Source organism: Pteropus vampyrus, unplaced genomic scaffold (genome assembly GCF_000151845.1).
Source record: "Pteropus vampyrus isolate Shadow unplaced genomic scaffold, Pvam_2.0 Scaffold80, whole genome shotgun sequence".
Lineage (NCBI taxonomy): Eukaryota > Metazoa > Chordata > Mammalia > Chiroptera > Pteropodidae > Pteropus > Pteropus vampyrus.
The window spans coordinates 6,487,000-6,509,315 of record NW_011888861.1 but is presented as its reverse complement, the minus strand read 5'-3'; the positions used below and the strand labels follow the sequence as shown (position 1 = coordinate 6,509,315).

The following is a 22,316-nucleotide window of genomic DNA, read 5'->3' as shown; positions in this document are numbered from 1 at the left end:
ATGCGCACACGCGACCTTCCTTGGCCCTCTCTCCTAGCAGAGCAGATTTAGAGCTTCTCTCACCTGTTTAAGAGGAAGACGCTATAGAAAGTACTGGAAACTAAATGTAACACTGTTAAATTCCAGTTTTCCAAGGGAGAACTCCACAACAGTTTTGACTAGAGCAGAAACCCTGAGCTTTAACATAGAGAAATTCTTTACTATCCTGACATAATGTTTTGAAAAAAGGGAAACGGGGGGTCATTTACATCAGGAGCTGTGCTTCTCACCAAAGGCAGTGAGCGGAAACATTTTGAAAATACTTAGCTCTCAGCAAGTGAAAATTCTGATATTAAAATGTAATTGGATCCTTACCTATTCTTCTCACAGAGGGCCTTAAAAACTCCTTCTACTGAAATGGAGCCGTTTAGTTTTCTAATAAAGAAAACTCTTGATGGTATCATATTGACTCATTTAAGAAAAAAATCTGCTCCCCACACACACCCTGTAGTTAAAAAGGTTTTACCAACTGGGTTTGACAGAACTTATTTGCAGGATATAGTACTTATTTTCTGAGCCCTTAGCAGTACAGTAATAGTTTTCCCTTTCATATCTGGACCTCCCCAAAATTGTGCAGAGAAAAATGGCAGCCCCTATGCTTCCTCCCCACCAAGAGGGCCTGGCCCACCTCTCTCCCCTGCCTCCCACACTTTCTCTAGGGCGTGCCAGGCTTCTCCCGGCATTTAGGTGTAAGCTGGCACTATCCTCTTGCGAGATTGCTAATTCTTTTTTTCTTGTTTCCAGAACTGAGATTCACTAACATCACTTGACTTTATAACTTCTATTTTCCTAAAAAAGTTGTACAAATTATATGTAGCTCATAAATTAAATAGAAGTAAAATTATTGTTTTATGATTTCTCTGTGAATTTCACATATCCCCTACAATCACCAGGTAGCAGAAAAATGGAGCAGAAATTCCTTCTCAGGTGTTTTTTTTTTTTTTTTTTTTCTTAAATCCCCAACTAAATTGAAAGTTCTTCAGGGGCCGAGACAATCACTGAATAAATGTAAAGGACTAACAGTAGGTAGCAGTTTGCTTTAAGAGGTTTTCTTCTGAGTGTTTTTGTTTTAAAAATTAAATATTTTTGGATCTGCTACTATACAGAAGTACCTGCTGGTTTCAACAACTCATGTTGCTCAGAACTCTTTCTAGACAGTTATTTTACATATTATGGAGAGACTGAATTCTCAGATTTATAACTCCAAAATTTCATGGTCTCCCTCCTCTTTGGGGGGTGGGGGTAGGGTAAGGACTCCAGCTTACCACTCAGGCTCCTACAAGTCTGAGAGCTGACTCAGTCTCAAACAAAGGGCCATGTCTCATTTACCAGTCTCAAAGCCTACCACTATCCAATGAACACTTACCACTATGCGGCACAATATGGCTCAGGGGTCATTACCTCTTTACCTTAATCTGTTATTTCTCCGACTCCTATTCTGGGTGGCAGAGAGCTCCCCAAACCACGCCCCTCCCCAACATTTAATGACCCATCAGAAAAAAAACATGAGTCCAGCAAAATATCAACAAGTATTCTCTCTCTTGGTAGGTAAATTTAGACATTTTGTTCATTATCTGTTTCATTCCAACTGGCACAAAGAAAAAAATGTAAGGCCTTTATTTAAACTTATTTAGCAAGATGAAGCCTCAGAAGCAGTCAGCTTAGATTTAAACAAGTACTGCATCAACAAAGCCAAATCTGAGTTGTCAACAAAAGGAAGTTATTCTTTATTCCAGAAAGAGACATTAGAAAGTCACTTGCTTAGTGCTAATCAGAGAGAAGCAGGGCAGGCTTGGTTATGCACTGCTTATTAAAGCACCCACCCACCCTGAGCTGCTTTAAAAACTCCAACAACACTTTTAAACTGTATTCAGAGTGGAACTTTATACTTCTGTGTAACTGAAAGATGCTGCTCCACAATACAGCAATATCAGATATCTTAATTAAATAATTTTACTGGAAAAGAAATTACACTTTGAGCACCAAAGCAAGAACCCTGCTTTCAATCAGTTTAGTAGATCATGTCCCAAGAACAAAATGCTCAGGGCGGGCCCAGCAGACTCCACATTGTTAGGAAGGTTCAGGCTGAATGTACCGGGGTCCCACAGTGTTTGTGCCATAAATCGATGGCCTTGCTCACAATTGCATCCGAGCTGTCCTGGGGAATCTGTGAACAAGCAAACCAGTCTTCATAAAATTTCAGTGTTTACAACTTCAGTGTCTCCCTCATTCACTATGGCATAAAATTTATTTCTAATGGAATTTTCACTGTTTTTCAGAAAGTGATCACATAAAAGGCTACCAGGATCCTTGTTTCACATGCACCCCTGAGGATGTGATATCCTAAGGTACTCTGGTGTCAGACTGCCTGGGTTCAAATCCTGCATTGCCTACTAACTGTGTGCCCCTAGGCAGGTTACCTAAGCTATACCTGAGTTCAGACCCCACTTCATAGGGCCATTACAGGATAACATGAAATAATCCATGAAAAACACTTAACACAGGCCCTGGCCCTGTTAGCCACTAATTATTATAATGATGATGAGTCATTTACTCAACACACATTCACTTAGTACTTAGTAATTACTGGACCGCTGTTCAAATGTTAATATAGACTGATTTTGAAAAAGAAAAAGGAAAAAAAAAAAGAATAGATTCTAGGTCCAGTGAAATTACTTCAGGCATACTAAGTCTCTTTACTTCTACTTCTTGCCTGGTTAAGGGTATTCTAAGATGCAGAGAGAGGAAAAAGCTTATTCATTTAGATCTTTTTCAACATGCACTGCTTATACTTGTCTGTCAACAAACCTAACTGGGATTCCAACGGACATGGCAACAGAAATGAAAGGGCTTACCAAATCCCCCAAACACCAGGATTCCTATTTCATTAACAAGGATCACTCATCCTAAAGTGATATATCTCCATCGGGGACAAGACTCTGGTCCTAATCACAGTCATGGTGACAGTCTCACTGCTCAGACCATCGTCCCTCAAACAGAAGATGCATACTATAATCCACAGACTAACTTTAAGCTAAAATTTTTCAAGAGAAAAACTGTTTCTTATAATGTAAAAATATACTGTGTTATTTCTCTGAAATAATTTAATGCAATAGGACAATCTGGTTTGCTAAGCTGACTTCCTTTCTAGATTCAAAATCAAATCAAATAAAGTACACTTACATTTTCCAGAAACTTTGTTATCTTCTCTGCACTGTTCAGTGCCATTACCTTTATTTTAAAGGTTAATAAAATTTCCACAGCTACAAAAACTAGGATTTTACAGGATCCACTTACAACTTTATCCCAAACCCTACAAAAATGAAGAGAGAAATAATCAAATTATGTGTTTGAAATTTGTTTACTAGACATCTCAAACTACAAAATTAAATCCTGTTTTAAGTATAAGCTCCACAGAAAAGCTATAATGAAATAATCATCGACAAAACAAATCAGCGATTTGAAATCTATTTCAGACACAAGGAGCATTGGAATGAAAAAAGGAATGATCACTAAAAAGTACTTGCTCTGCTGGGAACTTACCAAATGCCCATTCCCTAATGTTGCAAACCTGACAGTTTGGGGAAGGAAAGTTAAGTTCTGAAACAAAGTTTAGACTTTATTAATATTTTGTAATGTTAATGTAATCCTAATATGCTAAGGAACAACAAAAGAAGCATATGAAATGAGATATAGTGAATTTCATTTTCCAGTGGTTCAAATTCCTTAAACTTCTCCAAAGGCTTAAAGAGGTAGTCATTGATCTGCAACTCTGCTAAAACAATTATTCTAATAATTCCTAAAATTCTTAAAATTGGTATTACACTCTATATGCTTAGGTATGTATTGTCTTATAATTCTCTGTGTATTGCCTTTCTTCCCAACTACATCATAATGTCTTGGAGGGAAAGGTCCAGGACTCTGAAATATCCATAATACATGTCTGAAACTAATGCTTTCACTAAACTTAAAGACTCTGAGTTTGAGTCTCAAGCCTTTGACTACCTTTAGCTATTTTAAAGATGTCATGATGAATCTCAGAAGCTAAGCAGGGTCAGGCCTGGTTAGTACTTGGATGGGAGACCACCAGGAAGACCAGGTGCTATAGGTGTTACTAACTAACTAACTAACTAAATAAATAAATAAATGAAATTTAAAAAATAAAAATAAAGATGTCATGATGAAACTAAGAAATATCAAGATTTTCTCTAAATTAGGATCTACATTTCTGGCAAAGAAAAGGCCATGTCTATATATATAAACTCCTGGAAACTGTTTCAGATTCAGATAGCATCTAACAAACTGAGGGCCCTCAATTTATATAAATGTATATTCTAATATTTGTAATATTAATTTTTATCATTAAATATTCTAATATTTCTAATTGTATATATAATAAACAGAATCATGAGTTGTTATATTAGTTGCTAGAGCATTTAGCTTTAAATTAATATGTTGTTCTAAAGCAAATTTATATTCTGAGGGATGATCACACAAAAAACCAGCATTCTTCCCCAACTCCTAGCCTTCAGCATGGTTTTGAAAGAAATACTTGCCTCTGTAAACTGGATTCAGGCAAGCACCCTGCGAAGCACCTCTTGAACCAGAGATCATAAGGAAGTTTGGACACTGCAGAACACGTCTTCAGATGACTCAGCAGCCTGCTATCCTCCAGATTCAAGTATTGTTCAAAAGCCTTTGGCTAATGATTAAACAGGAAGAGATTATTCATTTCCTGTGACATAACATTACCTGATCTTACAGCTTATGATGAAAAAATGTACATATTGAATGCAAGGAAGTGCTAAAAAACAAAACTTCAGAATCATCTAAGTCACTGGTGATGCAGCAGTTTCCCAAGTCAGCAAAACCAGAGCAACCACCCGTCCAGGACTGAGGGATTTCCTGGGACAGTGCCAGGCAAAACAGAACAGTTGGTCACCCTAATAGTAACTGCACGAAGCAGATTCAAAAGCCTAAGGAAAAAGTCCAAAGCAAAATTTAATTGTTCTGGGGAGCTTAGAAAGGCCCATGATATTCCTAGCTGCTCTAGAGCAGTGGCTCACATATACAGGAATTAGAAGAAAAGAGAAGGGGAAGACCATAGAAACAGAGTGAGACTAAAGTAGAAGAGGGAGCTAGGTAGGTAAGAAAAAGAGCTAGGGATGAAAAGGGCCCATCGGTCACTGACCACACATCTGCTGACCTACACTGAGCACTCCTATGCATCATGCAAAGGAGGTTCATCCAATACAGACGTCCAGAAGAGGAGCTCTGTACCCAGCAAAGTGTGCACAAGAATTCTCAGGAAACAGAGGAATAATGCAGAGGGAACGAAGTACCTGGATTCTGTCTGGTAACCTCTCCCATATAAGGTTAAGCAGCAGGCAACTCTAGAAGCCTAGGAAGCTAACAAAGCCAGCTTCCCCAGATGTGACCCAGTCCACCTCGCACAGGCTGCTCTATTTAGGGTTCACTGGCTACATATGGGCCCTAAGGGTCAAACCCTAAAGTCTGTACTTCCTGACCAGAAGAGCACAACCAGATCCCCTATCACCTAAATACCTGCATCCCTATGCTTCTGCCAAAAAGGTGATTCCTAACCCTACAGTCAGTGTCCGCTATAGCCAGAACCTGTGCTATATACAGGGAATACAGTAAAAGATAAGATTAAGTCCCTGCCTTCAAGGAGCTTACAGCCTGGTTGAGAGCCCAGTAAAGAGGTAACTAGAATATACTGTAATAAAGCTGTGATGGGGATACACATGAAATGCTGGGCACACCAAGGTAGGAATCTTAATCTAGGCTTTAGAAGCCAAAAACAGTTTCCCAGAGAGGTGACATTTGAGCTGGCCCATGAAGTATAGACAGAAGTTAGCCAGACAAAGTGGGCCAACATATTTATATCTGGTCTAATTTCTCTGTCTCTTTCAGAGGATTGAGAACTGTTTTTTGTTTATCCAACTTACTTCCACTACTCAACAGTTCCTACGGCTTCTCAAAAACACTATGGACAACTCCTCAAATCAGGAGATTTTTCTCCTTTCACCTCTAAAACCCTATTCTAGGATTTTGGTCAGTTCTGCCAAAGGTATATATGTACTTTTTTCACAAAGTGACGTTGGTGAAAACACACACATACATATATGTATTATACCTCACAGCAAAGAATATTTCATCTAAAAGATAGCACAAATAACAAACAAGATACAGATGAGTAAAAATTTAAAACTATTTATTGTCTCTTTCCTTTGTCAGACTGAAAGCTCATTTCTCCAGTACCTAGAACATTATTTGGCAGAGTAAGCACTTAATATATAGCTGCTGAATGAATAAATACTGTGAATTAAATAAAGAGGAATATGGAAATATTTAGCAAAGTAATATGCATTTACTCTTTGATCCAGTCAATCCATTTCTAGGGACTCTATCCCAAAAATATGCTGGTAAATGTATGAAAAGATGTACATACGAAGCTATTATCTATAACACTTTTTTTAAGTGGAAGGAGATAACATTACCTAAAATTTTTAGAACTCAGCAAATGGTTGATGTGATTATTATATTTTACTGTTAAACATTAGGTTATTTCCAGGGTTTCCATGACTCTGAATTCTTACTTTATGAAGAAAATAAAGCATCAACAGAAAGTGAAACCTGACAAAAAGAGACTTAACAACCTTGAGAGGAATTTATATTAAAATCAGGAAGAGGCTGCTAATAGTATTTATTTAAAAAATTAAAAATTTTTAAAAATTTAAAAACCTTTCTCTCTAGAATAGCTTTAAAAAATTGTAGCAATATCAATGAAAAAAAGCTTGCTTACTTTAATGACTAAACACAATTAAGTCTGAGACAGTTTAAGAGCAGTCTGCTCTGAAAAGATATTACCAACAGTGGTCTTCCGTATCACGCCACTGAAGCCGGACTCTATTTTCCTTGGCAATGAGAGGCCTCATCAAATAGCAGAATTTCCAAAAGCTTGTAAGGAGAGAAGATGTAATGTAAGCCTATAAATCAGAATACTACAACATGTCATCACCAGATAAATTCTGATATGAAAAGCTCATTACTGTCTATCATACACTAACTTTTCTAGGACTATAAAACAATCTATACTTTGTGATTACCAATTTACTTGGTAAAACCACACAAACTTGAGAAGATGACAGCCAAGATTATAGAAACTCTAACAAGAAGCTAGGAAGAAGAAATCCACTATACAACAGTAATAAATTTCAAGGTTGGTTAAACATAGTTTAACTAAAGAGAAAAGTTTTAGTAAATTACTTGATGCCTAAAATCATATAGCAACATGAAGGAAAGTTAGCTTTTCTCACACATTATGAAGAACTTAAAAAAAATATTTCATAACTGTCTACTACAATGTGTTAGGTACTATTATAAAATATATACTAAAATAAACTTTTTTCGAAGATGAAGAAATAAACGTTTAGAGGACATTTAGTGTCATGCTAATTCTAAAATTCATTTCTTAAAAAAAAAAGTTCAGGTGGCTCCACAGTGTAGTGGTTAACACGTCTGCTTTACATGCAGAAGGTTTGGGGTTCGCGCCCCAGGTGGAGTCACGGACCATACATACCCAGGGTGCACCAGGCCCCGGGTGCATGCTGTGAGCATGTAGGTCCCGCTTTCAGAGATCCAGTTCTTAAGGGGAAACGGCAACATCCATAGGTCAGGAGTAGAAGTGGTGGGGGAAATTAAAGATGGGGATGGGGAGAGTTCAAGCACAGCCAAGGCATTTTTTAAAAAGAATAAAAAGGAACTTTCTCTACTAGCTATCAAAATATACTAGGAAGCTATGTTAAACACGTCACATGGTATTGGCCCAGGAATAGACAAATAGCTCAATGAGGGGGAAAAAAGAGCCTAGAAAGAGATACAAATACACATATATGGAAATCTAGTACATGATAAATCTGCTCAACAGTGGCATTTCAAATCTGTGGAGGAAAAAAGAATGAACTGACAAATTAATATAAGGGATAGTTCTAATGCTTACTATATAACCTTGGACAAGTTACTTAACTGCTCTGTGCTTCAGTTTCCTCATCTATAAAAACAAAGATACATGTTTAATTGAAGTAATTCATAATAAAGTAAATTTAGTACTGCCTGGCAAGAAGCGCATTCACAATAACTGTTAAGCAGAGAGAGGAGGAGGAGGAGCATGCTGGCTGAAGTTGTATTGCACTTAACCAGCAAGAAACTAAGTCGAATCTGTGTCTGATACCAGTCACAATGATAAATCTCTCACAAATTAAAGGACTATATTTTTAAATGAGTAAATATTTTAAAAAGCTAGAAGAAATTTTTTTTAACTTTTTTAATCTTGGGATTAGAAAGAGCTTCCAAAAAAAGAAAATAAAATATTGACAAATCCAATTGTATCAAAACTTAAAATCTTTGTACAACAGACAGGGAGAAAATATTTTCAACATATATAACAAAGGGAAAATATCCAGTTTATCAATAACTCTTACAAATAAAAAGAAAAAGCAAGCAAAATAATAGAAACGTAGACAAATATAAATGACCAAGAAATATATTCAAAGGGGTTCAACTTCACCAGAAAATGCGAATATGTAAATTAAAATGGATATCATTTCCCTATCAGATTAACAAAAATTCAAGAAATAGATTCTATCAAGTACTGGCAATGGAGTGGAAAATAGGAAATCTCATAATCTCTTGGGGAAAGCAAAATTGGTATGGCTTTTGGGTGAGCAACCTGGCAGTTAAAATTTTAAATATGTCTCTCTTTCAGCTGAGCTAATAGGTACCCACCCTAGAGAAACATACATATATACATATACACATGGACAAGGGCATGTTGACTGTTAGCATAGATCTGTTATGTTAAACTGCAGCAAATTATTAACAATAAATACTATGAGCAAGTTAAAAAAGAAAGTAGTTTTAAAAGAGTAGGTCTCAACCTGAACCACACTTCAGAATCACCTGGAGCTTTTAAAAAAATTTGAATTCTAGGGCTTCCCCACCCCACCCGCCGATTTTCTGACTTAAATCGTCAGGATGGAGGAAAGGCACTGGTAATTTTTAAAAGCTCCCATGTGGTACTAATAGGATAAACTGCTGATCTATCTATACTAACTTGGAAAGCCTCCAAGACATTAAGTTAAAAAAAACTGTACGGTCATATGAACAATGTGATAATATTTATATGTTTTTAAAATATAATTATATATAAAAATACATATATGTCATGTGTGTGCATACACACACACACACACACACACACACACCCCTATCCATTGCAATGTGCATAAAAGAGTCTAAAAGAATACATATCAAGCTAATGATAATGTTTACTTCTTAGGAAGTCAAAAAGGGAAGTACTGTACAGGTCTATAGGAACACTCAATTCACCTGGATTTTTTATTACTTCATAAATACTTCATAGAATGTATTTATCTATTACTTGCGTCATCAGAAATAAAGAATGAATTCTTTCTACGTAAGCTATCAAAATACTACCAAATTTACTCCAATATTAAATAAGAAAAGCTAATCAAATCATAGTGTGATGTGGACATCTTGACTGAATCAGGCAACTAGTATTACATACAGATGCTTCAATGCCATGCTTATTTTTATTGAAATCAACTAAATGAATTAACTTTTAAAATTCTAAAAATCAAATTTTATTTAATTGAAATACATAAAAAACACTCTTGTACAGTGCTCTACAAACCTGAATGGCCTTACTAACTACCTTGATAACTGATACAGTTAGAGCAGTGACCCTTACTGCTCATCCAACCTTTATCAGAGCCCCTCATTGGGTCCTGCGACCCATATCACAATGACTGCTTTCAATAGAATTTTCAAATAAAACACCTCAATGATTTAAGAAAATGGAGAGATTTGTTTTTAAAAATGAGAGAAATAAGGAAAGAAACTAGAAAAAGATATTGGTAAAGGACCACTGGCTTATGCTGTTGAAGCAAGTAGCCTTCAGTTTTCTGGATTCCCAAGTTAGAGCCTCCGCCTCCCTCATATCCATGTCTCTCTTTCTTCACTAACGGAATCCTATTTTAATGAGAGATCACAATGTGTTTGGCTTAAATAAAAACACATTTCCCAGCCTCCGCCAAAGAAGGGCGGCCCGATGACACAGTCCTGCCACTAACAGATATGCAGAGGAAAGTCTGTAAAAGAGATCAGGTTGGACTGGCTTGTCTCTTCTACTCCTGCAATTTTGTCTTTGCCCTGCCCTTCCTCCCTGCATAGAATACAGATGTCATGGCTATCTTGCCATTATCCACCTTGTGAGCACAAGAGGAAGCTCCTTAAGGATGCTGGAGCAGAAGGACGGGAGTCTGGATCCTTGCTGATACACTGAGGTGCTGTGGCACCAGCTCTGAACTACCTCGCCTCTGGACTTCTAGTTACATGAGAGAAAACAGTAAAGTTTCTCTTCGGGGGATTTCCAGTATATGCAGCCAACTTAAACCTTAGCTAATGCAGAAAAAAAATTCTAGATAAAGCCAGTGGATTCCAGACCAGGAATACTAGATAAGGAATACTATAGAGTAGGGGTACACAAACTATGGCCTGCAGCAGCCAAATCTAGCCATGACCATTCTTTTATGTACTGTCGATGGCTGCTTTTGTGCAACAGCAGAGCTGAGTGACTGCAATAGAGACACAGAGACTATCTAGCCCGCCAAGCTGGAAATAGTTACTATCTGGCCTTTTACAGAAATCATTTGCTGACTCCCACTTTAAAAGGTCTATTCTTAATTGTAGCAGCACCAGGAGGTAAGTGTATTTCCTGAAGACCCCCAGTACCGTTGCTCATTCCACCCCCTGCAACCTCCATCAACAACCAAAAGAGCAACCCTCACCAGCTGGGGTAAAGAATCTCGGTACTTGTTTAACTGGTTAACAAAGCATCGGATGATCCAGTAACAGTCGACGCTATCTTCCACCATCTCTTCCATGGCCTTAGCAATGGCAAGAAAGACTTCATCTTCAGGCTCCTGAAAGGTTAATAATAAATCTCAAGAGGGAGGCACAGCAGAAGAGAAGAATACATACTTCTTTGACAAAATGAAACCTTACCCTCTAAATTTTGAAGAGGCTGCATTAATAAATCAAAGGGGAACCAAAAGCACACAGTCCAACACTAAGGAGAAGACCAAGGGGGAGCTAAGAATAAATAACCAGAAGAATTTATATGAATCACTGTTGTTTATGAATGCCCAGGTTTCAGGAAGAGCACTCAGAGACTTTCCAACTTTTAACATTAAGGCTATAAAAGAATCAACATAAATCAGAAGCAAGGTGCTGATTCTCTCCACCCAAAATATTCTCAGTGCTAGAGGAGTATTTCAAAATGATGTGATACACAGCACAAATAATAATTGGAGATACTTGTCGATAAAGTAATTTGCAAAAATTAAATGACGCCAAAAGGACTAAGAAAGCATTTTCTTTATTTCGAAGCATTCATACATACCTTTGGAATTTTGTTCTACTTTTAAGCACCTAAAAAATTAAAATGTCCCTAGAATTAGAATTTTAGGAATCAGAAAAATAGCACCTTTCATACCTTGCATCAATACTCAGAACATAAAAGTAAACTCTCAAGTAAATTTCAACAAAGAAAGCCTATAAAAACTAGAATCTGCTTGAAAACTTATTTTATTTCTAAACACCATATCTTATACAAAAATACATTTAGTCTAGGATTTAAGAGCTAAGAGATTTTAATGTTAAAAAAAGAAACTCAAAAGTATCTTTCCACACTCCTAAAAATTCCCAAGTTAAATCGAAATTCCTATTTTAATAAAAGTATTTCATTTGGGACATGTTTCCATTTTATTAATATTCTATAAAGTGTCAAATAACAGAATCATAGAAAATGCATCTTTCTAAACTCTAATTAATGTGTCAGAGGAGGAGAGAAAAGAAGTAAAGAAAGAAGATAAGGGGAAGGAAGCTCTTTTCCCACCCCAAAACCAACACTCTGATAGTGTGTCTGCCCAAGACTGCAGTAAAGGTATCTGGGCTTGAAGCACAGACATGCTGAGCAGGGATGAGGTGACAACTATAACCTATTATTTGCATTTCTTGAACTAATAGATAATCTTGAACTAATTCTTGAACTAATAGATAATCTAACCTAATTTAATACATAATTTAAGAACCTGTGTAGTACTACCAACTCCACTTTGTTAAAGAAATTTGTTAACAGTTCCAATTATTTCAGGGCCATTCTCTCTTGATAAACAATAAAGGTGCATGTCCATAGGAACCACATCATTATCTTCAAAAAGAAAGAACAAGTAGAAGTTCAAACTGCTATACTGACAGGTTGTAATCTGCAAGAATAAAATAAATTTGATAGATAGTACAGCTTGCAGGAAAATCCCTATTTTGAACAAGTCACTCTATTTTAGCCAAACTAAAAAATTGTTAAAATGCCTAGAGTAATTTGCAGATTGCATTAAAATAGCCAAGCTCAAGAGCTATAAGCAGTCCAAGTAACTAGAGTAAGGAGTGTATCAAAGATGAAATTTAAAAAGTAAATCGGAGCCTGTGGGGCTGGGGCTGAGGAGGTATCAGGGCCAAAGCAGCAGCCAGGGTCTACGGGGCCTGTGGGGCCTGCAAGCCAGGGCCAAGAGGTGGCTGGCAGTATTGGTTACAAATAAGGGAATGAGCAAAAAAGCAAATATACTGAGGATAATGAGAGCTTTTGCATATTTGCAAGTGTCAGAGAAAGAAGTTGCAAATATAGAAAGGGTGAAAGCTAGAATTAACTTGTGAAACTGCGTTGGAATTGGACGTATTAGCGTGAACTCAGAAATTAATACACAGAAATAAATAGGTATATAAACATACATAGGTGTGTGTGAGTATGTATTCACATGTATGTGAGTGTGTAAACATAAGTATTTCCTAGCTCTTTCTGCTGAGTGAGCCTAGAGGCAATGCCATGCCAGTGACAAGGTGCACATCTAGTGTCCTGTTCATGGTTGCTAAATACCACACTCCACCCAAAAAGGAAAAAAAAAAAAAAAAGGCTGATTTTGGGCGTGAGGTAGGGAAAGTACAAGATGAGCCCAGAATATCTTTTGGTACCAGAAAGGAAATACTCAAAATGGTGGGAACTCATCAAAAAGCCACAGAAGTCAGTTTGAAGGGTTCTTAGTGGCCGAATCTGAGACAAAATAAATAATGGTAGTAGTGGATTATAGGCCACTGAATAAAAGGAATCCATAAATTCATATTGATATAAATAAATAAATGAGGGAAAAGGAAAAACCTTCCATATTAAAAAAAAAAAAATGCCAACTAGTAAATGCAGACAGAATGAAAGAGTTAGAATATCACCATTTGGCAATCAGCGCAGTAAAACTGTTTCAGGCAGGAATCATTAGTGAATGGATATTTACACAGTCTCAAAGTTCCTCCCCACAGGTTACTTATTAATTACAAAGGAAAAAATAGTAACTTTACATTGAAGAAACCTGGCAGACACCACCATAACCAAGTGATCAAAGTTAGCAGCAACAGTAATAAGTATCATACTTCTGTGGTAGTCCTGCCATAAATGCATAACCAATTTTAATCATGAGGAAATATCAAACAACCCCAAACTGAGAAACTTTACTGCCCAGTACTCTTCAAAAACGTCGAGTTTATGAAAGACAAAAACTGAGAAACTGTCCCAGATTAAAGGAGATTAAGAAGATATAGAAATAAATGTAAAGTGTGATCCTAGATTAGATCCTGGGCCAGAAAAAAGACATCAGTAGGACAATCAGTAAAATTTCAATAAGGTTTGCAGTGTAGTTCATAATTTTGTATCAATGCTCATTTTCTTATTTTAGTAGTTATACTATGGCATAATTAAGATGTAACATTTGAGGTTGCTAGATGAAGGTATGTGGAAACACTGTACTATTTTTGCAACTTTTTCCTGTGTCTAAAATGATTTCTAAATGAATAGTTAAAACATTTTTTTTAAATTTTATACCAACAAACGGTACAACTAGTGGGTAAAAGCTCGATAGGAAATCTGATAAGTTCTGAAATAAAATTTTTATTGTTTGTGAAAAGGGGCATTATTGGAATGTGAATATTCCAATAATGTGAATGGAGTCAGAAGATTAGATGTTAATATTGTATTAATGTCATCTTCTTGGTTTCAGTGATTGTACTTTGGTTACCTGGGGGGTTCTTATCTTTAGGAAGCATACACTGAAGGAATCTGAAGTAATGAAATATCAGGTCTTATTCTCAAATGGTTTAAAAAATATATGTATACATATATAGGAAAAATGGCAAAGCAAATGTGCTAAAATGTTAACAACTGGAGAACCTGGGTAAAGGGCATATGGGAATTCCTGATAGTATTCTTGCAACTTTTCTATAAGTTTAAAATCATTTTAAAATAAAATATAGTCTTTTTTAAAAAATTAGGCAGATGGGGACAGAACATACAGGGCTATGAATGTCAGGGAAAGATGCATTGCTTTTGTTCTATAGACAAAGGGGAGTCACTGAAAGTTTGTAAGGCAAAACATGATGCAACCAAAGGCTGGCAAGATAGAACAGTTTAGAGTTGAGCTAAGTGTCAAACAACAGTACCACTAACCAGTGGGAAGGAGGGGCTCCGAGGCAGCCTTCCAGACTCCAGCTGACTCATGCGGAGATACACTTCAACCTGAGGTGTGGCATCACTGACAAAACGAATGACTTTCAGGGCATGGAGGACATCAGAGTACTGCTCCTTGCGATACAGCATCACTCGGGCATGGGACTCATGGTGGGGAGGCAGGATCCCTACACGGAGATCCAAGAAAAAAAGGGTAAAATACTGAGGCATCAATTCGAATCTCTTCTCTATTAAAAAGAATCCTGAAAGAAGCTGCCCATCACAATTAGACTAGAATTCACATAAATATTTAATTACCACACAGATTCTCTTTTAGAAATTCTCACTACAAAAGCAATTTTAAGTTTTAAATACCATCAATACTTGAATAGCAACTGCATCATTGATATTAAAGAGAAAACAATGGCATTATAAAGCCCCTGAATAAGTGGGTCAACTAAATCAAGATACTAACCATAACAATTATAATTTAATTCAATTTATGGCTGTCAGCCTGGGCCCACCCTTAGCTCCTGGTGGCCCATCTCCAGTTTTAGCACTTGGCCCCTGCTACGAACTGAATTGTGCCCCCAAAATTCGTATGTTAAAGCCCTAACCCCCGATGTGACTATATGTGGAGAAAGGGCCTATAGGGGTGTATTTAATGTTAAATGAAGTTATAAGGGTAGGGCTCACAAAGTATCCTATCTTCAGGACCATAGAAATCTCTAATCTTCACTGAGGCCACCTTACATTACATTTTGATGCCATTTTACACTTGTGAACCCATTTAAAGATGATGTCTACCCACTGGGCTTTGGAGCAAGAACCACATCTTTTTTATAAACAAATGGCATAGAGAAAACTGAGTGGAAAGAGCACACGATAAGCCTTCAGTATACTTAGGTTCTAACCCCAGATATGATAACACCAGGACTCTCAAGAATCTCTCTCTGGGTACTTGGTTCCTCATCTCTCACAGGTGGGAAATGGGAGTGCAGAACACTGGCCCCAAGAGTCTTCATGAGAAAAAGGGTACAATGGTCAAATAGATGTTGGAAATGGTAACAATGAATTTTTAAGGCTCTAAATTTTGCTATAAAGAAAAACATGTTATTTTCTTTATTCCAGCCTCATTAAACTTAATGAGACTGTATAGCAGCACAGACTCTGTAGTCAAAGTTCCTCAATTTGAATTCCGGCTCTACAATTAACTGGCTGGGTGGCTGTCAGCAACTTACTTGATCTCTCTATGCCTTAGCTTCTCCATCTGAAAAATGGGAATAAGAATACCTCCCTCAAACAGTTGTGATGAATAAAAAATTAATATACATAAAGTGCCTAGAAAATATACGGCATATACTCAGCTACTATAAGTGTTAGCTAGTCTATTTGACTATGGATCATCACTCTGGTGCAAAACACTACAGATCCAGAATTCTAAAGAACATTAAGGAAAACAAAAGTTGGATGAGCTCTAAGGACTCTAGCTAACATGATGCCATGTTAATGTTAGAACCAAACTTGCTGAAATGCTCTTTTTCCTGACATAAATCTTTATTTACCTTATCTATAGGACTCTGTGCCAGGCTTCTGGAAAAACCAAAGAAATACACTAAAGTGTCCTTCAAATTTAGGCTAATATAGTACAGGTTAAATAGCTGTAGTTAAATCCTCATGATACTACTAGAAGTAGCAGTGTTTCCATGTTAAACTTCAAACTTGTTTTCTAAGACCTAGTCCTAAAAAGTTTCTTTCTGGTATTTACCTAAAATGGTATCAGGAAGTAGGCATGACAAAGTCCTGAATTAATCAACAACCTGTGCTAAGAAGAGTCAACCTGTCTTCTATATAACATGGCAGCTCTAAATCTTCAGTGCTTTTAACTACTTCAAAAATAACAACAAAGACTTCCCTGATGAAAACGAGTAGAGAAAACAGAGGTGATGAAAAAGCCAAATAAGCCTTGGCACTCAGGAAGTGTCAAAAAGTAAAAAAAGTGCATCTCCCACTAATCCACTGGCAGTATTTCCCAGCAGAAATAGATAGTATCAACATTACCAATAAAAGTTATCCTTGAAAGGCATTTATTTTGATGGCCACTGGAAACACTAAGATTTAAGAAAAAATGCTCAGGGAAAAATTAAAATAGTTGTCACTCATTCTCTAGATTTTAACTGCATAGTGGCTTACTAGAAACTTAAGTATACAAAGACTGTCTAGATGCACAACAAAAAAAGTCATTATGCAGTGCTTTCTAGAATGGTTTATAATCAGACTTAGGACTGCAGATTTCTCAAGTCTTGAAAATATAGTACATTTTGGAAAGAAGACAAAGTCTACAATCTATCTTTTCTTCAAATGGGCTCTACAAACCTGAGCTCAAAGCCTAGCTCTGCCACTTACGGGCCTTAGGCAAGTTATTTAGCCCTATAGTCCTTTTCCTCATCTGTAAAATTGGGATATTGATACCTACCTCGCAAGAGAATTCTATGATTACTCTAAGTTGTTTTTTTAAAGAAAGGAGGAATGTAATTGGTGGGTACTACATGTGTTAGCAGGCTCAACACTGACGGAGGGAAAAAAAACATTGGCTAAAAGAGATGCTGCCAGTCACTTGTGATACCTAATGTACTTTTTCTTCCACAGAAACTGAGCAAGATCATTTCCCCTTCTCCTTGAGCCACCCATCATTGGAATTTATTCATCTGTGCTCTAGGAAGTAAAAACTCTCCCATTCCTTTTTTCACTCTGATAGTACTCATTGGAAATTTACCTCTATGGCTAGGAATCGCAGAAATGATAAATTGAGAGCTAAAACCAGAAAGTTAATTTAGCTCAATATTCTCATTTTACAGATGCAAAAAATAAAACCTAGAGAGTCTTTCTCAAGGTTATCCAGTGAACAGCAAAGCCTAGACCAGCTCTTTCTCTCAGTACAATGTTCTTCCCACACCTTGTCTCAGCACCATACGCTATTTTCTCTTCTATCATTAAAAAATTGACACTCTTAAAGTAATATTTAATGTTTGCCACTGAAGTCACCTTCTTAAAGCTTATGATAGTGAGCAATAATTCAATTTTCTAAGGTTAAATCCAATATTCAGTAAAGGGCCTAAACAAATCCTCCTTTTTCTGACTGGTAAGATGACAAATGAACATTCTTTAAAATAAATTTCCAACTCTTGGGTCTCATACCTAGAAGCACCTTCCATACCAATGCACGGTACATAGACGGGAGAGGGAACCTCTGACTAAAAGTACAAAGTTTCTCAATATCTAGAGGAAGAAAAAACACAATAGTTAGTTTTTTTGTGCTAGTCACAATATGTAAAAGTGCATTTCCATTATTTAAAACTTAAAGTAGAGTAAGACATTCCTTCAGAGGAAGTCTACTATACAGTCAGTAAATCTAAGGCAACACTGATCTGATTTCTAGCCCAGGTGGTCCACCAATTATTTAGAAACAATTACTGTTTCACAGCATAGGAGATACATTTTGCATAGACTACTACATTTCCTAGAGCAGTAGCAGTAGTTACGATTTATAGAATTTATTTCATTTAATCCACATTGCAAGCTTGTTGGGTAGTTTTGTTTTAAAGAAACTGAAGCTCAAAAGTTAAGTGACTTGACTAAGTTCACATACCTAGTGAGTGACATAGTCAGCCCTCAAATCCTCACATTTTCCAATAAACCACACTCAACCATTCTGGACCTAAATTCCCCTACTTGTCAAATGAGAATAATAATACCAGACATACTTAAAGCTATAGACTGTCTAGTGAAGATCAAAGAGCAGGTGGGAAATGTTTTTGAAATTTCAAAAGCATACTATGCATATAAAGCACTATTTTTAACTATGGGTCAGTTTATTTTACTTTAGTCAACCACAGAACAGACCTTATTATTACTGGCTTACAAGAAACTAAAATGTCAATACATAATATAGTCTCAGTATTTCCATAAAAAAAAACATGGCAAAAGTTGTTGTAAAATTACCCAGAAGCTATGACACCTCTGAAAATCGAGAAAATATATGGGTCGAATATGAGAAAAAATATTATCGACTTCTTAAGAGGCCTTTCAAAAACATCTGACTCTGTATCAGTGAAAGATAAATCTGAAAAATCCATAACTTCTCCCAAAATATACCATTCTGCTGTCATCCTATCACTAAAAAATACAGCAGATAACAAATACCTCTGGATATCTTTTTAAGGTAACATTTATTTCAGAATATTTGAGATGACTGAGAACCAGTAAGCTTAATTATAAAACTTACCCAGACGGTCATCTTTTAGGAGAATTTCTAATGATTTCTTTTCTTCAACTCCACGAAAACCCACTTTCTCATAATATACTGAACGAAAGTTTCTCTGCGAGTCCTCAGTCATGTTTCATTCTTGGGGAAGAGAAAGAGAGGTAGGAAAAGGAAAAGACTGAGTTTAGAAATGAAGAACTGAATTTTTTTCAATGATTTTTCTCCAACTTTTCCATGAATTGGATATAACAAACTACCTGCCCTTGCATAGGACTCAGTATTAAATCTTTCCTTTTACAAGACTCTAACACCATCTCACCTGTGGGCCTTGGCCAAAAACCAAGACACAGAACAAAAAGTCCTCTGAGCTGCTAAAATAGATGGCATAAGGTTCATGCACTACTTATGAGAGTACCTAGTCATAACACATGATCAAAAAAAAAAAAAAACGAGTGAAACAGGCATACAAACAAGATGTCATGCAAGAGGGGTTACCAAACCATATACACTATGATTCTGTCATTGTTTAATAAATATTATGCATTAAAAATAAGTTAGACTATGTTCTGAAATGTTAGAAATGGTTAGTTAGCTTTAGTTAGTAGGATTCTAAATGATTTTCTTTCTTTTGCTTAGCTGTGTTTTCCAAAGTGGGCATATTGTAAAATGAAAAACTAAGTTATAAAAAAGTAAAAAGCCACAGGTTCCTCACTTAGCTTTCCTTTAAACACAAGTGTACGAAATTTAATTATCAAAATTCAAAACCCATGAAGCTTAACAGCATTAAATCATAAACCGGAAGAGGTGCAGGAATGTAGCTGATTGACAAGTGATGCCACAAAATTGGAGACAGGATAAGGACTTAAAATCTGGCATCAGAACTCAAATTTCAGCGGTCTTAGGGTCTTTCACAATAACCTTCACACTATTGACGGCAAATGATCAGGAAAGGTCAAATTTGGTTGGTGTTTTAAGAATATAATGGATGTAATGCATTTTCCAAAAAGTACTGCACTGCTCTACCCAAATGCTTAAAATGTCGGTGCAAAAAAAAAAAAAAGTATAATATTCAAGTTTTACAAATTGAGATGTCTTCAATTTCAACGACCCAGGGAGGGTAGAGTTCCAAAAGATAAGGTCTTCCTTGTTGAAAAGATAGGCTTTGAGCCAATTCAGTCACAGGAATGATTAGGATTCGTTTAAAATAAGAACTGAATTTGGGCACCAAGTTTTTTAAGAACAAAATTCCAAAGCAGTAAAACGTTTAATGAGTTTGGGGCGGGGGAGGTATTTAAAAGCAGCATCCGAACAGCTGTACGGTGACCTGGTGTCTGTTGTGTAAGGACACCATTCTCAGATTGCACAACGATAAATGCGTCCTCTTGGAGGAAACACTGTAAATTGCATTCCTGGAGGAAAAGTAAATAAAAACACCCTGGTCCAAGACCCCAGGTCCCATCTCCCTACTATCTCTTCACCTCTAGTAGTGGAAACCCGTGTTGAGACTAAGAGGTCCGGGAAAGGCCGCTGAAACCAGGCCAGGAGCGCTGACCCGCCGCGGGGCAAGTGGGCGACCTGGGGGACCGCCCAGGGGCAGCGGGCGAGCGCGCCAGGGGTGGGCCCGCGAGGCAGAGGGAGGCGGCGGGACGCCAGCGCCCGGCGCGGCCCTCACAGAAAACAGAAGCCGCCGCCACCAGGACCGCGGGCGGACGTGACGTCAGCTCAGCCCGAGAGGCGGTGCCGAGAGTGCGCGTGCGTGGAGAGCATGCGCAGAAGCTCCACCCAGACGGGCCTTAGGGGCTGTGGCCCCGGTGCGTCAAAGGGCTATAGGCATCTTTGGTAGGTGGCCGTTGTTCCCCGCCCCCCAAAACCCCCTCGTTCCTCTTACCCAGACAGAGAACCTCGCGACCGCGTTACTCTCGCTGTCCCAGCGATGCGTACCTGGGATGCTGCCCCCCCCCCTCCGCCTTCAAGGTCCCTCCCTTGGAGGCCACCTCAGCGCCTGGATGGTGCTTCTCCAGCTGTCTGCGGTGGAGGACCCCTGTTTTGGGTTGATTTGTGTTTTTATTTTTATGTTTTTCGGTATATAGAAATAAGTGAAGACCATGAGAAATGCAAAGGCAAAGTAGTCAGAGCTTTCTATAAAGGGGAGTCAGCCAGGATCACTTGCATTTTGGTAGCCTGGAGGGCAGGCGGAGAGGTGGGAAAGGTTGGTAGTGGAAAGAAGGGAAGGCCTTCAAGTGTGCCCTCAGTGGAGGCTGTTCATATGGGGAAGCTGTAGGTAGACTGGTTAGAAGCAGGGCATCCTGTGTGATAGATTAGCCATGTTTGGCTTTCTTTGGTTAGTTCTAAGTTGGAAGCAGAGACGAAAACTAGGGAAGTCGTCAGTTATTAATCAAATCCTGGCCATTTGGGGCCAACTGTTACAGACGTTACTGTTTAGCTTCTTGGGTTATTACTAAAGCTGTCCATCTGGCTTCCTACGGTCTGACTGAATAGCAGGCTTACTGCCTAGGCTGATTATTGTAGATAAGGGGTTGTTTTTCCAGGCAGGTTGGTGCTGCAGGTTGTGGGTCAGAGTTCTATTTTCATACATGGCCCCATCTGTGTCTGTTTGTATGTTCAGCCTCTCAAATGAAACACTATGAAAATAGTTATATGAAAAATGAAGTTTAAAAACAAGATATACTAAATACAAGCCCAAATTCGTTAGCTTCAGCAGACTAAAATCACTCTTTAAAATGCCTATTAAAGTTTATAAACACTTTCAATTTCTGTGCTCTTACCCTGTCACAGACCAGCACCAGTCCTGAAACATCCCTCTGAGCAGCTCTGCCTGAGTGGGTTCTTAAACCACTGAGGTTTAAGAAGAACCTCCTAAAAAAAAAGTTCAGTGATGTTTGCTGCCTCCTTAAAAGCCCAAATCTATACAGAACAGACCACACAGGAGCCAAGCTCTAGACAGACACTTAGAAATTAATGGTACAGAAGTCAGTCCAGTTACCATGTCAGTAAGTTTGTGGTATAACAGCTAAACAGAATTTTAAAGAAACAGGTGGTGGTTGGAATCAAACATTGTGTTCCTCCCAACTCTCCTACCATCACCATCTTTAATTTCTCAGTACTAGGTACTAAGCCTTGTTTAGGTTGTGTTTCTTCACATTTGAAAGTAAAGTTCTTCAAGTTACAGTTTTCAAGAATTTCATTTGCTTAATCTAAACCTTGGGCCAGTCACTAACTTTTACAATCTCCTTTTTCTTATCTTTAAAATAGAGCTAATAGTAGTGATGATATCATAGAGGTTTTGGAAAGATTAAATGAGAGGGAAGGTATGTAAAGTGCTTGGCGCAGTACTTGGCACGT

At 37.6% G+C, this 22,316-nt stretch overlaps 1 protein-coding gene across 2 annotated transcripts; it reads right to left on the bottom strand.

Moving 5' to 3' along the window:
* Positions 1-1,612: 1,612 nt before the first annotated feature.
* Positions 1,613-20,680, bottom strand: LOC105293959 (TBC1 domain family member 7). Of its 2 annotated transcripts, XM_011362887.2 has the most exons (8): positions 20,432-20,678; positions 18,975-19,094; positions 17,888-17,968; positions 14,690-14,877; positions 10,932-11,066; positions 4,596-4,741; positions 3,223-3,352; positions 1,613-2,206 (listed from the first exon to the last, which is right to left on the bottom strand). In XM_011362887.2, exons 2-8 carry the CDS (start codon positions 19,084-19,086, stop codon positions 2,120-2,122), a joined length of 879 nt encoding a protein of 292 aa, XP_011361189.1. In that variant the 5' UTR covers positions 19,087-19,094; positions 20,432-20,678; the 3' UTR covers positions 1,613-2,119. The 2 variants fall into 2 exon arrangements, with proteins under 2 accessions (XP_011361189.1, XP_023388030.1); XM_023532262.1 differs by lacking the exon at positions 17,888-17,968 and having other exon boundaries at positions 20,432-20,680.
* Between the last annotated feature and the right edge of the window lie 1,636 nt (positions 20,681-22,316).